At 41.0% G+C, this 12,934-nt stretch overlaps 1 protein-coding gene across 3 annotated transcripts in view; it reads left to right on the top strand.

Moving 5' to 3' along the window:
• The first annotated feature begins 3,745 nt into the window (after positions 1–3,745).
• The window catches only part of galnt14 (UDP-N-acetyl-alpha-D-galactosamine:polypeptide N-acetylgalactosaminyltransferase 14 (GalNAc-T14)), a 175,656-nt gene continuing 166,467 nt past the window's right edge, over positions 3,746–12,934 (top strand). Inside the window, exons 1-2 of one of the 3 annotated variants that reach the window (XM_046061569.1) lie at positions 6,717–6,845; positions 6,998–7,218. In XM_046061569.1, the coding sequence (XP_045917525.1) occupies positions 6,719–6,845; positions 6,998–7,218 (348 nt within the window). In that variant the 5' untranslated portion in view covers positions 6,717–6,718. Of the gene's footprint in view, positions 3,957–5,872; positions 5,937–6,716; positions 6,846–6,997; positions 7,219–12,934 lie in introns of those variants that run through there. The other 2 variants (XM_046061570.1, XM_046061571.1) reach the window with 2 other exon arrangements.

Below are 12,934 nucleotides of genomic sequence, written 5' to 3' on the forward strand. Positions count from 1 at the left end.
TTTCCCCCCCCCCCCCCCACCCGTGTGGCCGCCATGGTGATTAGCTCTGTTTTTACTGCTTAACCACGGTGTCGTGGAGGACAATACAGCCAATCCCTGCCTCTGCTCACATGGACTGTTGACAAAAAGAAAAAATACAAATATAATATAAAAAAATGAAAACCACACTAATGGACAAGAGTCACTCGGATCCTCTGTGTAGCAGATCCTCTTCTCCCTCTTTCCCTCCCCCTTTTTTCAATTTACTGAGTCGTACTGTTGTTTTACATAAAGGGGAATACGGCTAAATTTTTGTATTCAAATGACAAGTTCTTTGCCAAAACGCTATGTATTCATATATAAAACTAAATAACCGAAGTTCATCACAGAGTGTTTCTTTAGTTGTAGACGATCAGTCAAGAGTGCTAATATGAATACATGAATTACATAGTACCCTTTAAATCATTCTTTAATTTATTTCTTTGTGTTTTATGAGTAGGATTATGTCATTTAATTTTCAGATCGGGAAATCTGTTTGGAACATAATTGAAATGTTATCATTTCTGCTAGTGAGCTTTCACTAAATCAAAGAGAGAGATGGGTTTGTACCACAGTTGAAAGCAGTGATGTCATATTGATGCAGAGCACAAGTGAAAATTGGTGTGAAGGCCCGAGAAATTAACCAAAAGCTGGTTGACTTGAAGACGTTATACACCTAAAGGATAACAAGGTTTGTGAGATACCAGCAGTTGATATGTTTTGAATATGGCTGGACTCTTAACTTGCTACTTCAGCAAAATAATCAATCATGATTGGTTCCTTTCAGTTTTGCTATTAATTAACCTTTTCAGGTATACGTAGGTATAACATTAAGCATAAACTTGACTTTGACGTCACAGATTGAAACCGTCTCTGGTGTGTTAATGAAGCCTCAGCTGGTTTTGGCTGCAGAAATAACCTGAATTCTTAAATTGAGTGGTTTCCCCTGTCCTCGTACATTTTATTTTGTCATTGTTTCCAACCCTGCTCTTAATCAGCCTACACAGTCTGACTGCTTGGACTTTGTGCTGTGCATATTGTTCAGTTACACATCTCTCTTCCTTCCTTCTCCTAAAGGGGTGTTCTACCAAAATCAAGTTTTTTTTGTTTGTGACTTTGCAGAAGCGGACCTTTTTTTTTTTTTTTTTTTCTCCCCCTTCTCATATTAATTTTTATTTGTTTTTTTGGGCATTTAGCACTGATTGCAGGTGCATTTAAAGTATAAGTTGTGATTTGTTCAATACAGGTACGGAATCTCCATAAAATGTACTTTGTAGCATCACAGGAAGTGCAATTTGATGTTGAATTGTACATGACTGTTTTTCAATTCGGAGAACTAACAAATGAAGCAGTGGATTTTCTTGAGTGGCAGGAAAACCAGAAAGCGTCCTTTTTTGCAAATAAACACTGGAAAAAGTTGATTCAGGTGGAGAGCCCTTATAACCAGACACCACTTAACTATGCTAATCCTCATGCACAAGTTATTGTTTCCTCCCTCACCTCTCCCCACCCCTCTCGTCGTTTCCAATGAGAACACAGCGAAGGATAAGGGAGTTTGGAGAAATGTCGTGGCTGGTTCTTATTTTGATATTTTGAAAAACGTGTTCCTCTTTTTTTTGAGTGCTAATGAGAAATGGAAGAAATGGAATATGTTTCTGTATCGTTTTAGAGAAAAAAATTATTTAACCTTATATCAGTTTGAGTTACTTACACCCTAGCATAGAGTGGCATATTTAGTTAAATGTATAAAAAAGCAAGAACATAATTCTGTCCTATTTTCTCCTTTAATTTTATCGTGTTCCATTTTCTGCTGAGGAAAATAAACTGGATTAGAGGATGTGGTGTGTGCATTAATTTCTCCTATATTAGCATTTGTTTGAAAATTGTGTCTCTGAAAATCAACCATGACCAGAATTTATGAAATATCCTTCAGAGTTAATTACTGAAGTTGAAATGTAAAGCAGAGTTTAATCTCATGTTGGTTATGGTCTTAAACTACCATAGTCTTTGTTCTTTCCTGCAGAGATTTAGTTGATCCCATTAGAACTACAGGATTTGATATCGATTTACTGGCACAGTTCCTAATAAGGTAGCACGGTGATGCAGTGATCATTAAAACCATGGTAACCCAAATTGAGAGGTCACAGTTTGGAGCTTAGGCAGATACAGATATCCCAAAATGATAAGTTCAATGTCTTTTGTGGTTCAGGTATTATTTTGGTCACCTCCATAATGAAATTTGCTGCATCAGCTATACTTTTCCTGTTTAAATGTAGGACTAAAAAGTGTGGATGTGAGGATATTATTTAGCCTATAGTGATTGCAGTATCAATCACAAATTAGCTTCACCATAATACTAATTAATACATAATCTAGAAAACCAGAACCGTTGTCTTACAGTTAGCCAGGGATGCATAAGTATAGTGTCAGCGATGACCTATCTTTGAGTGTCATATCTGTTTTTGGAAACAGGATCTCCTGATGAGGACCCTGTAGTACAGATAAGTGGATCCTGAGCTGATTGTTTGGTCAAATGCAGTTTCCAAGGTCCAGAATGAGAGATGAAGCTCAACACGGATGAGAACAGAGGTTTTCAGATCAGAAGTAGCAGGAGTGCAAATCTTGGTAACATGCTTTACTAAACATATCAGAGATAACAGTACTCATTAGGCGGTAGAATGTCCCCTGTCAGTGTTGCATTGCCATATTATGTATTATATTATCAGATTATTATTAGGCTAACATGTAAGAATCTTTAAATACTGTTGGATTAATCCGTAGTATATAATTTGATAAATGCACCATATTTTTTGTCTGTGTAAAATGTCTAAAATCTCTGAAATGTAACTAGCAAATACAGCTATTAGGTAAAGGTATTATTACCATTTGAAATATTTAGAGGTGTGAACAATACCTAAAAATTTTATTTTAAGCACTGTACATGAGTTTACTTACTGGGTTAGAAGAACTATGGAAAGTTAATCGGTATCTACAGCTCCATTGCATCAGAGACTACTCAATCTGCGGATGAGGACCATGTGACACAGTCAAAACGTCCAGAGCAAGCCAGTAGGTTGATTGAGTTGTGACTGCTTTGTCAGCAGATGTTTAAAAGTCAGGAATGACCTGTCACACTCAGGACTTTCCCTATTGGTTGAAGTAACTGAGGTGGGCGGGGTCTAAGCATTTCTAAAATCTAGGCAGACTGAGATAAAAACATGATAAGAGTTTTTTGTATTAATTTGAACAAAAGTCTATCTTTGTAATTCTTAACAAGTCTGTTCACAGTTCTGACAAACAACAGACGAGTAAGTTAATCGGGGCAAATGACAAAATATCCCTTTCAGTTTCCTCTCTTGCTGAAATCAGTTTTAACCAACAAGCCGGTTTCTGCACATGCGCCGATAATTGCATGCACCTCTGAGTAGCCTGCTGTTGAAAACCGGTGCAAGCCTAATCTTCTTTGTGGGATTCATCAGTGGTGGTAAATGATTCGAAGTAGGCTATACTATATTTTTTAATAGGTTACACGGCAAGTAGCAGTCCTTGAAATTCATCTAAAAATATGTGGATGCATTTGATCAGTGTGCACAGTAAAGTATCTGAAAAGGATCTTAAGAGGTGGAAGCAAATCTCTGCAGGCTTAGGCCTATTTAAAAAGGTGCCAACTCCCTCTAGGCGCATGCAATTCTCGGTGGGCATGCAGGACTCGGCACAACACCTGTTGTTCATCTTAGTTTAGAACAATTTAGCTAATGTGCTAGAATATATAGCCTACTTTTATTGTGCTAGATAGCTAGATTTTCTCCTTTTTAAAAACTCATGTATGTAACATTCTTCTTTAGCGAGTTAACTTTATTCAGACAAGTCTAAACATCTTAAAAGCAAAGTGAAACGTTAAAAATAGCATCAGTATTAGCAGTTCATCTTAAGGCAAGGTAAGTTTAGTATTTATAAAGCACCTTTAAACAATAAGGCAATTTATAATGCTTCACAAAACAGAAAAACACTTTAAGACAAAAGAAACACTAGGCAGTATAAAAAAGTATTAATACAAGACCAGAGTTTTCATTTGGTTTTGGAGACAAACAAACTGAACATCTCCATTACATCTTCATCTTCTTGCTCAGTGTTCTGCTGGGTGCTTCTCCACGAAAGCTGTCTTCATGCAGTTTGAAAGAGGAAGCTTGTGAATAGTCACTTTTCACCAATTCACCAATTTGATGAATACATTATGTGTGATGTGCAGAGCATGTGAAGTTACAATCAAGTATTTATGTCCTTCTTTAAGTCCCATTGTCTAATGCTGCATTTAATGCAGAGTTGGCAGACTGAACAGGGAAACTCCCGTTATTGCTGGTTAAAGCCTTGTATTCCCAAAATTTAAATAGGCTCAGTCAGCTGCTTTAGTACATATCTGTAGCATAAGAAGTGAACCCACATGCAAACATTGGATAGATTCTTTTAAAGTAGCTGAATTGATTGAATAAGACTTATTAGATTTTATTTTAATACCATCAGCAGTGGCTTTTCTGCCCTTTTGCTGCTTGCTTGTTGGTGAGTTGTGTGGGAGATGTTATCTCTGTGAGAAATTCCTAATGTCTCTGACTTGGAATTACAACTGGTTAAGACTGGCAAAGCTCGACACACTAGTAATTTAGGTCCGAATAATACAAACTCACAATCACGTACTCAATCAAAACTTGCAGGTGTTGTCTTGCAGAGGGTGTTTTGTGTGCATCTTTGGAATTACTGCCTTCAGTTTGCACCTAAAACAATACGTTTTATACTGCAGTGCTGTTTCTAAAACTTTAACTATAATGAAATATGGCACAAACTATTACAACTTGAGTACATTTTAGTGAAAGTAAAAGCACTTCTACTTGAACCTGACATTGCAACATGTACACTTACTGTACATATACTACACTACTTAAAAAAACGGCGCTTATGAATGTGCCATCCTGGAGGATCTGGACTACCTGTGCAACATGAATGGGCCCCAGGTACCATCATATGCTACCCGCAAAATGCTAAACTAGAGCACGATCAGTCAGGAAGAATAAGGAGAGAGTAATTATCTGTGGCCACCGCCTGCAAAACCATTCCCTTTTTGGGCGTCGTCTTGCTGTTGCCTCTGCAGTGCACCTGTTGTCAATTCATTTGCACCAAAACAGGTGATACTGATTCAAAATCGTTTATGCTTCCTAACTGGACCGATTGACATCTTTTTAAGTGACATGATGTTGTATTGTGATGACTACGTGTTCCCTTATTTTATTGAGCTGTGGATTTTAATCTTTGAAATGCTGAACAGAGCTCAGTTTGGAGTTTCATGTACTGTGGAGATTTGGGGTTTTGTAATAGTGTTTTGAGACAAATTTATTTCATTTTCAGTGGAAAAGCCTCTCCACAACGTATAGTGTTGTTGTGGACATCAGAAACAAAAGACAGGTACTCTGTGTGAACACTAGATGGTGCGCTAAGACAGTAAAGACATGTTTTACTCCTCTGGTTCATCTCTTCTCTCACATAAGAAGGATCCTTTTTATTTTCTGTTCCACATGTTTTATTAATAACGCTGAGCTGGAACCATGTGCCCAGTGGTGTATCTGATTATTTATTAAAATAAAGATGCAGCAGACGGTTTTCTTCTTGTCAACTCGTCTGTTCAGGAAAAAGAAAATCTTTCCTCCTCTCTGTCCTTTCTTCATCTGCCTTCTCTCCTCCTCTTTTTCTCTAAGGCACAGTTGATTAGCTTTTCTCCCCCCTTTATCTCTATCTTCCTTTTTCTCTCAGTCTGCACACAAAAACATTACTGGGTTAGAATTGGAGCAGAGTGGATCAATACTGTATAGCACTGACGCAATAACGGGAAAACCACCCCAGACAAGGTGTGGACCACCCATGGCTTCTGGGTAAAGATAACGTAATACATCTGTGCTGTGTGATTTTAGTGTGTGTTCTTCTTTTCCATTCCTCTGTATTTGTGGTTAAAGGTCTAAATGCCAGAAAGATCCCTTGTTTGGGCATGTATTGTGTTAGTATGGTTAGTTATGGCTTATTTAGACTGGTTATAAATGGACATAGAGGTCTTACAGGGGCCTGTATGGCAGAAATCTATCTTTCTTTGTCCTGTTTTTTAAAATCCTGTCCTTGTAAGTTCTGCGCTGTTATGAACTGGTCTACTCTGGTTTCTTCTGCTCTACGAATACTGTGCTTTTTTAGTGGTAATTTTACTTTAGTCTGCATTGAATATGATTTTTTCCCTTTTACTCTCTTATTCTTGACTTTTGTCAGAAGCTGGAGCTTATGATTTTCACTTTTTGATTAATATGATGATTATTTTGTAGTTTTGCTCAAGAAAATGACATTGATTCACTGAAAATGATATTGGTTCACTGATTCAGTTTACTTGTTTTGTCCACTATCAGTCCAAAATCCTTCCACTGAAAACAAATGAGGAAGCATGCATTACCTTTCTTGTAGACAGTTTGCCCAAAGACTGGAAAATGCTGGACTGAGTGAATTATTGTCATGTTCGTTTGATTAATACATAGTCATTTGCTGCAGATTAATTTTCTGCTAATCACCAGATCGATCTGCGTTTGTCTCCTCTCTGTTTTTTGTCTTCTCCTCACCTGTGACTATTCTGTTCTACCTCAGTGGAGTAGTTGCGGGTGTCGGCAGGTGGAGCTCCATGCTCTCCCATTCAAACCTCCAGGAGGGTCCAGGACTCCCTCAGAGAAACACACTGATTCACACGCGCGCGCGCGCACGCACGCGCACACGGCTGTCAGGCGTGTCAGAGAAGCGCTCGAGCCTCTGTGAGTTGAGAGAGAGAGAGCGTGCGCTCTGTAGTCAGTGTTTTACCGTCAGCGGGACCGGACCGACTTGTGTGTGTTAGTTAGTGTAGGTTTGCTGGTTGGTGTGGTTGTTTTATTTGTTTTCTCGCTTCTATAAAATGGGATTCTGACAGCAGCCGGGCTGCGGGCGCCGCCGGCTCCTCCTGACCGGAAAATGAAGCGTCTCTGTCGGAGGCTGGCGGTGGCCGTGGCGGTGCTGGTGTGGCTGGGGGCGCTGGTTTACCTGCTGGTGCTGAGCCGGAGGAGGCTGCCTGAGCTCGGTACCGGAGCAGGAGCAGGGGGTGGAGGAGGAGGAGGAGGAGTAGCGGGAGGCGGAGAGACGGCGTACAACCAGGTGAAGTAGAGATACTGACACCTCCTGCTGTGTGTGTGTGTGTGTGTGTTCGCGAGACATAAATTGAGTGCGAGTGTCAGAAAGAAAATAGCTATGATAGCCCTGCAGGGACTTCCAGTGTGTCTGTGGAGTTCACAGCAGTCACACTGTAGGCTAATCTTCTATAATAAACCCATAAAATCGCTGTAAAGTGCATCAATAATTACTTTATAGTGACATTAGTGGTTGGGTTTTGGTTGTTTTATGTCGTTTACATCCCTATATAGACTCTTAGTTTGGCTGTGATATCTATCTATATGTAGTTTCTGCGAGGGTAGTTTTTAATCAGTGGTGGGGGAAAAGTATTCAAGTCTTGAGTAAAAGCAATGCCACAAGCTTGAAATTGAGTAAAAACAAACAGGTAAGCAGTAAATTGTACTTGCGTGAAGTAATAATAGAGGAGTTAATGTGTGTTTAATTGATTTAGTTGGTCCTGTTGCAGCCTAATTGGCACAAATGAGTTTAAATGGAAGCGATTCTCATTTAGGTTTTTGTTCTGTAACTAATTAAGTAAAACGTAGCCTATTTCTTCTTAAGAAATCTCACAAAACACCAAATGTAACCAAATATTGCCTAAATAGAAGTGCCAAGCCCTAAGAACTCAACCAACTCCAAATGTCAAGTGAAGGAAAGCTGCTATATTGTAACTTTAACTTTAAAACTATTTTCTTTAGTTTAGCGTCAGTGAACATACCTCCTACGCCATGACAGGATATTCCTATTTAATCCTACAATATTCTTGTAGTGGCTCTATAGATAATAATGCATTTGTGTATTTCCTATGATAATGCAATGAATGCAATTTATATAACCACCAATAAAATACCTATACATCCACTATAGGGGCTCTTATAATTGTGTAAAATCATTATCAGATGGCTGTGGCTCCTCTGAAGATAATTAGGTTCATTTTCAACCCAACTTGGTGCCTGCGCCCAGTGTGCACTGCAGGATGCCTGTTATGTAAAAGACCCACAGCATGTTAACTGTGGCTGGTGGGATGAATTGTATTGATCCTGCCTCTCTTACCTTGTTTTATTGAGCTACTAGCACACACATACACAAACTAGAAATGAAAGGAAAAAAAACAACATTTCTGAGAAACACTTCTCTTTAGGAATATTGTGAGGATATAAAATTTAAAGTAGTATAAGCCCTATGTAATTTGCATTATTTTATATAGGAATATTGGATGAATACAATAGGAATCCATAAAGTCAGTCTTTGCAAATACAGGCATTATTAGCCCATCTAAGAATGTCAATGAATTGTATGTTACTGGAATATTGCAGGCTTTTGCAAACAGTGTATGAGGTTTCACATTAACAGCATCGTGAAAAGTGAAGTACCTGTGAAGGTTAGCATTGTGTTCTGCTGCCGCTTATTTGAATAATGAAAGTTGCTAGTACCAGAATTGGAGTTTATAGCTTTATTTGTGAGTCACTCTGCACTATAGGCAAAGTCCTCCTAGTTCACTGTGGATTTTAATGGCATGATTGTAATCAAGACCAGAGTTTTAGATAGAAAGACCATTGAATCAAGGTGTGTGCAATGCGTTTCTGTGTGTGAGCGCTGCTGCATATTCAGCTCCTCCACCACACACACCGAGACACAGCAGTCTGTGTCAAGGTGACAAGTGTTTATGTAGAGACAACAGAAATACATAAATGCAGCAGAGAGCTGTACATAATATCTGATTTCTCTCCACTCTGCTCGTTATGTTCCTTATAGTTTCCTAGATTGTATCTGTATGTTTTTTTTAATAACAAGATTGTTTGTTCTGTTGATCAACAGCATGTTGTAGTCTCTGACCGCCCCTGAGCTTTGTAATTCAGGTGATCTAGGAACTGAAACCTACTCTTGTTTTGTATATGAGCATCAGTTAAATGACTAAAATGCAAATACACATCAGTCTCTAAAACATGTAGAAAGGTCTGAGTACACAGCATATATCTATCAGATCACCTGCAGTCAAAAGCATGTGTGTGTTTTATAACCGTTTGAGTTTGTGGTGGTTTTAGAGAAGTATTGCACTTCATTCATGTCATGATATCAGAACACAGCACACTCCACTACTGCATCGCTCCAAATTATGCAGCCAACTTTTGAACAGAAACCTGCAGTCAGTGGCAACCAGTTAGGCTAATAAATAGACCTGAGCTTGGCCCGGTTACTGGCCTTAATACTGACTCAGGGAGTTGGACTCAAATGCTGACTCGCAATGCAGAGATAGTGAGGTAATAAGTTTCAGCCACGCTAACAACGTAGCTTTAGAGATAGCAGTGTCAGTCGTTTGGTCAACGCCTTTGGTCCAGACGGAAATATCTATTGGGTGGCTTTCTATAAAATTCTGTGCAGACGTTCATGGTAATCAGAGGATGAAACCTACTGACTACTGATGATCTCTTGACTTTTCCTCTAGCGCCACCATGAAACTGTGAAATTTGATGGATTGTCAGGAAATTTAGATCACTTGAAACACGTGACCCCAACTGTTCATCTAGCACCGTCAACAGGTCCATTTTTTTTAGTTGTCCAATACAATAACTGCAAAACTAATGGCATCATCATCATATACTTTGAGTTTAGTGCTAATTTGCAAATGTTAGCATGTCAACAATTGTAGACATTTTATTCTTTAAACAGCATTGTCATTATATTAACACGCTGAAGTTAGCATTTAGCTCATAGGGCCTGTAGCATGGCTGCAGACTATAGTCTTGTTTCTCAGTACGTATGTATGTGTGTGTATATATCTATATATATATATATATATATATATATAGATAGATATAGAGATAGATAGATAAAGGTTAATGCCACTGACTTTGGTACAGGTGATTGTGGGTTCGATTCCGGGTCAGGGCGGGGGGTATCCAGGTGGACCCTTAGGTCCTTAATGCTACCAGTCTACCTCAGGCATGAGTGAAACCGCAAATACAAGAGCCATACCGGCCCGGACGTCGCCCGGGTTAACAAGGTCCGCGTCAGGTGCTAGGAAACCAGGGCAACCTGATGACAAATGGGCTACTGGAACAAGACATTCATGGACTAGAGCAGAAAACGTGGATCTGATGCTATGCTACTATACAAGCAATCCCAGTTAGAGGGGTTATATGCAGAGATGCTTTGAAACCCATCATCAACACTGACAAAGAAACGGGGAGCGGGGAGATGTTATCATCATCATCCCCACACTCAGAGATTGGGTCTCAAGCCCCAATAACAACAAGCCCTTACGGCACAGAATCACTCAACATAAGGGCGACTGACCTGTGATTGAAGATCATAACCAAGCTGGACTCCCAAATACAACGACCAAGATTGCCAAGGCTAAGTGACAAAGTACCCTCTGAAAGTCTGCTAGAAGATGTGAATGCAGCACTACATACTATCCCTACTAAAGCCATAACTGAAACCAATGAGCTGATGTACGCCACAGCAACAGTGATCCTAGAGATGCTTGGCTATAAGATGAACACCAGAAGCCACTAAGAGCATTATCCCCCATGGAGAAGAAGGCTAGAGGTCAAGATCAAGGCAACACGAAGAGAGGTTATTCAGCTCTTAGAGCTACAGAAAGGTGCAAGGAAGGGCTACCTAAGAAATACAACAAGCTGTCGATACCCGAGGCTCTGAACATATGGGAGAAAGAGGCATCCCGCAACACCGATGCTCAGTGGCTAGTGGATCTAAGAACAGATCACAGCAATCTCCCGGAACAAGAACCAGTAACCATTACAACGGCAGACATCCAAGAAAGAGTGGCAGGTATGAAGAGCTGGACAGTGCCAGGCCCTGACATGATCCACACCTACTGGCTGAAGAAACTAACTGCATTCCATGAATGCCTAGCAGCACAAATGAACCAAGTGCTGATGGATGGGACCCACCCAGAATGGTTAACCCAAGGACGGACAGTCCTGATCATGAAGGACCCCCAGAAGGGAACAATCCCATCCAACTACCGGCCAATAACCTGCCTCTGCACAACATGGAAGCTCCTGTCAGGCATCATAGCGGCTAAGATGAGTATCTTAGGGTCCTGTCAATACATGGACAGGGCCCAGAAGGGAATGGGTAGTAATACCAGGGGAGCCAAGCACCAGCTACTGGTTGATTGAGCAGTCACTCAAGACTGCAAGACCAGGCAGACCAATCTGTGCACCGCCTTGGTTTGACTACAAGAAAGCCTACGACTCAATGCCACATACATGGATACTGGAATGCTTGGAAATGTACAAGATCAACAGGACACTAATAGCCTTCATCAAGAACTCAAAGCCAATTGCACAAGTCACCATCAAGTGCGGCATATACCAATATCACCGCTGCTGTTCTGCATAGGCCTGAACCCCCTCAGCCAGATCATCACAAAGATTGGCTACGGATACCGGTTCCGAAGTGGAACCATCAGTCACCTCCTCTACATGGATAACATCAAGCTGTATGCCAGAAATGATTTAGACATCGACTCACTGATCCACACTACCAGGATCTACAGCAACGACATTGGAATGTCGTTCGGACTGGACAAGTGTGGTCGCATGGTATCAAAAAGAGGGAAGATGATCAGAACCAAGGGGATTGAACTACCAGAAGGCCACATTGCAGATGTTCAGGACAGCTACAAATACCTTGGGATGCCGCAGGCTAACGGAAACCATGAGGAGGCAGCAAGGAAGTCCGCCACAGCCAAATACCTACAGAGAGTGAGGCAGGTCCTGAAAAGTCAGCTGAATGGGGAAAAACAAGATCCATCAACACATACGCCCTTGCAGTCATCAGATACCCCGCTGGTATAATAAACTGGCCAAAGGAGGAGATAGAGGCTACTGACATCAAGACGAGAATGCTCCTCACAATGCATGGAGGGTTTCACCCCAAATCCAGCACCCTGAGACTGTACATCAAGCGTAGCGAGGGAGGCCGAGGGCTAGTGAGTGTAAAGACCACTCTCCAGGATGAAACGATGAAGATCCAGGAGTACATCAGGAAGATGGCCCCCAAAGATGAATGGCTTAGTGAGTACCTCAGGCAGCAGAAACCCGAGGGTGAGGACAAGGAAGATGAAGAACCTTCATGGAGGGACAAGCCGCTGCACGGCATGTACCACAGACAAATAGAAGAAGTGGCTGATATCAAGAAATCCTACCAGTGGCTGGAAAAGGCTGGACTGAAGGACAGCACAGAAGCACTAATCATGGCGGCACAAGAACAGGCACAAGATCAATAGAGGCTGGGGTCTACCACACCAGGCAGGACCCCAGGTGCCGACTGTGCAAGGATGCCACTGAGACAGTACAGCACATAACAGCAGGGTGTAAGATGCAGGCAGGAAGTGCGTACATGGAACGCCATAACCAGGTAGCTGTCATAGTGTACAGGAACATCTGCCATGAGTATGGTCTGGAAATCCCAAGGTCAAAATGGAAGACACCTCCTAAGGTAGTTGAGAATGACCGAGCTAAGATCCTGCGGGGCTTCAAGATCCAGACTGACAAGCTGGTGATGGCTAACCAACCAGACATCGTGCTGATCGACAAACAGCAGAAGAAGGCAGCAGTGATAGATGTGGCAATCCCAAGCGACAGCAACATGAAGAAGAAGGAACACGAGAAGCTTGAGAAATATCAAGGGCTGAAAGAGGAGCTAGAAAAGATGTGGAAAGTAAGAG

The sequence above is a fragment of the Micropterus dolomieu genome, linkage group LG10 (assembly GCF_021292245.1).
Source record: "Micropterus dolomieu isolate WLL.071019.BEF.003 ecotype Adirondacks linkage group LG10, ASM2129224v1, whole genome shotgun sequence".
Taxonomy (NCBI): domain Eukaryota; kingdom Metazoa; phylum Chordata; class Actinopteri; order Centrarchiformes; family Centrarchidae; genus Micropterus; species Micropterus dolomieu.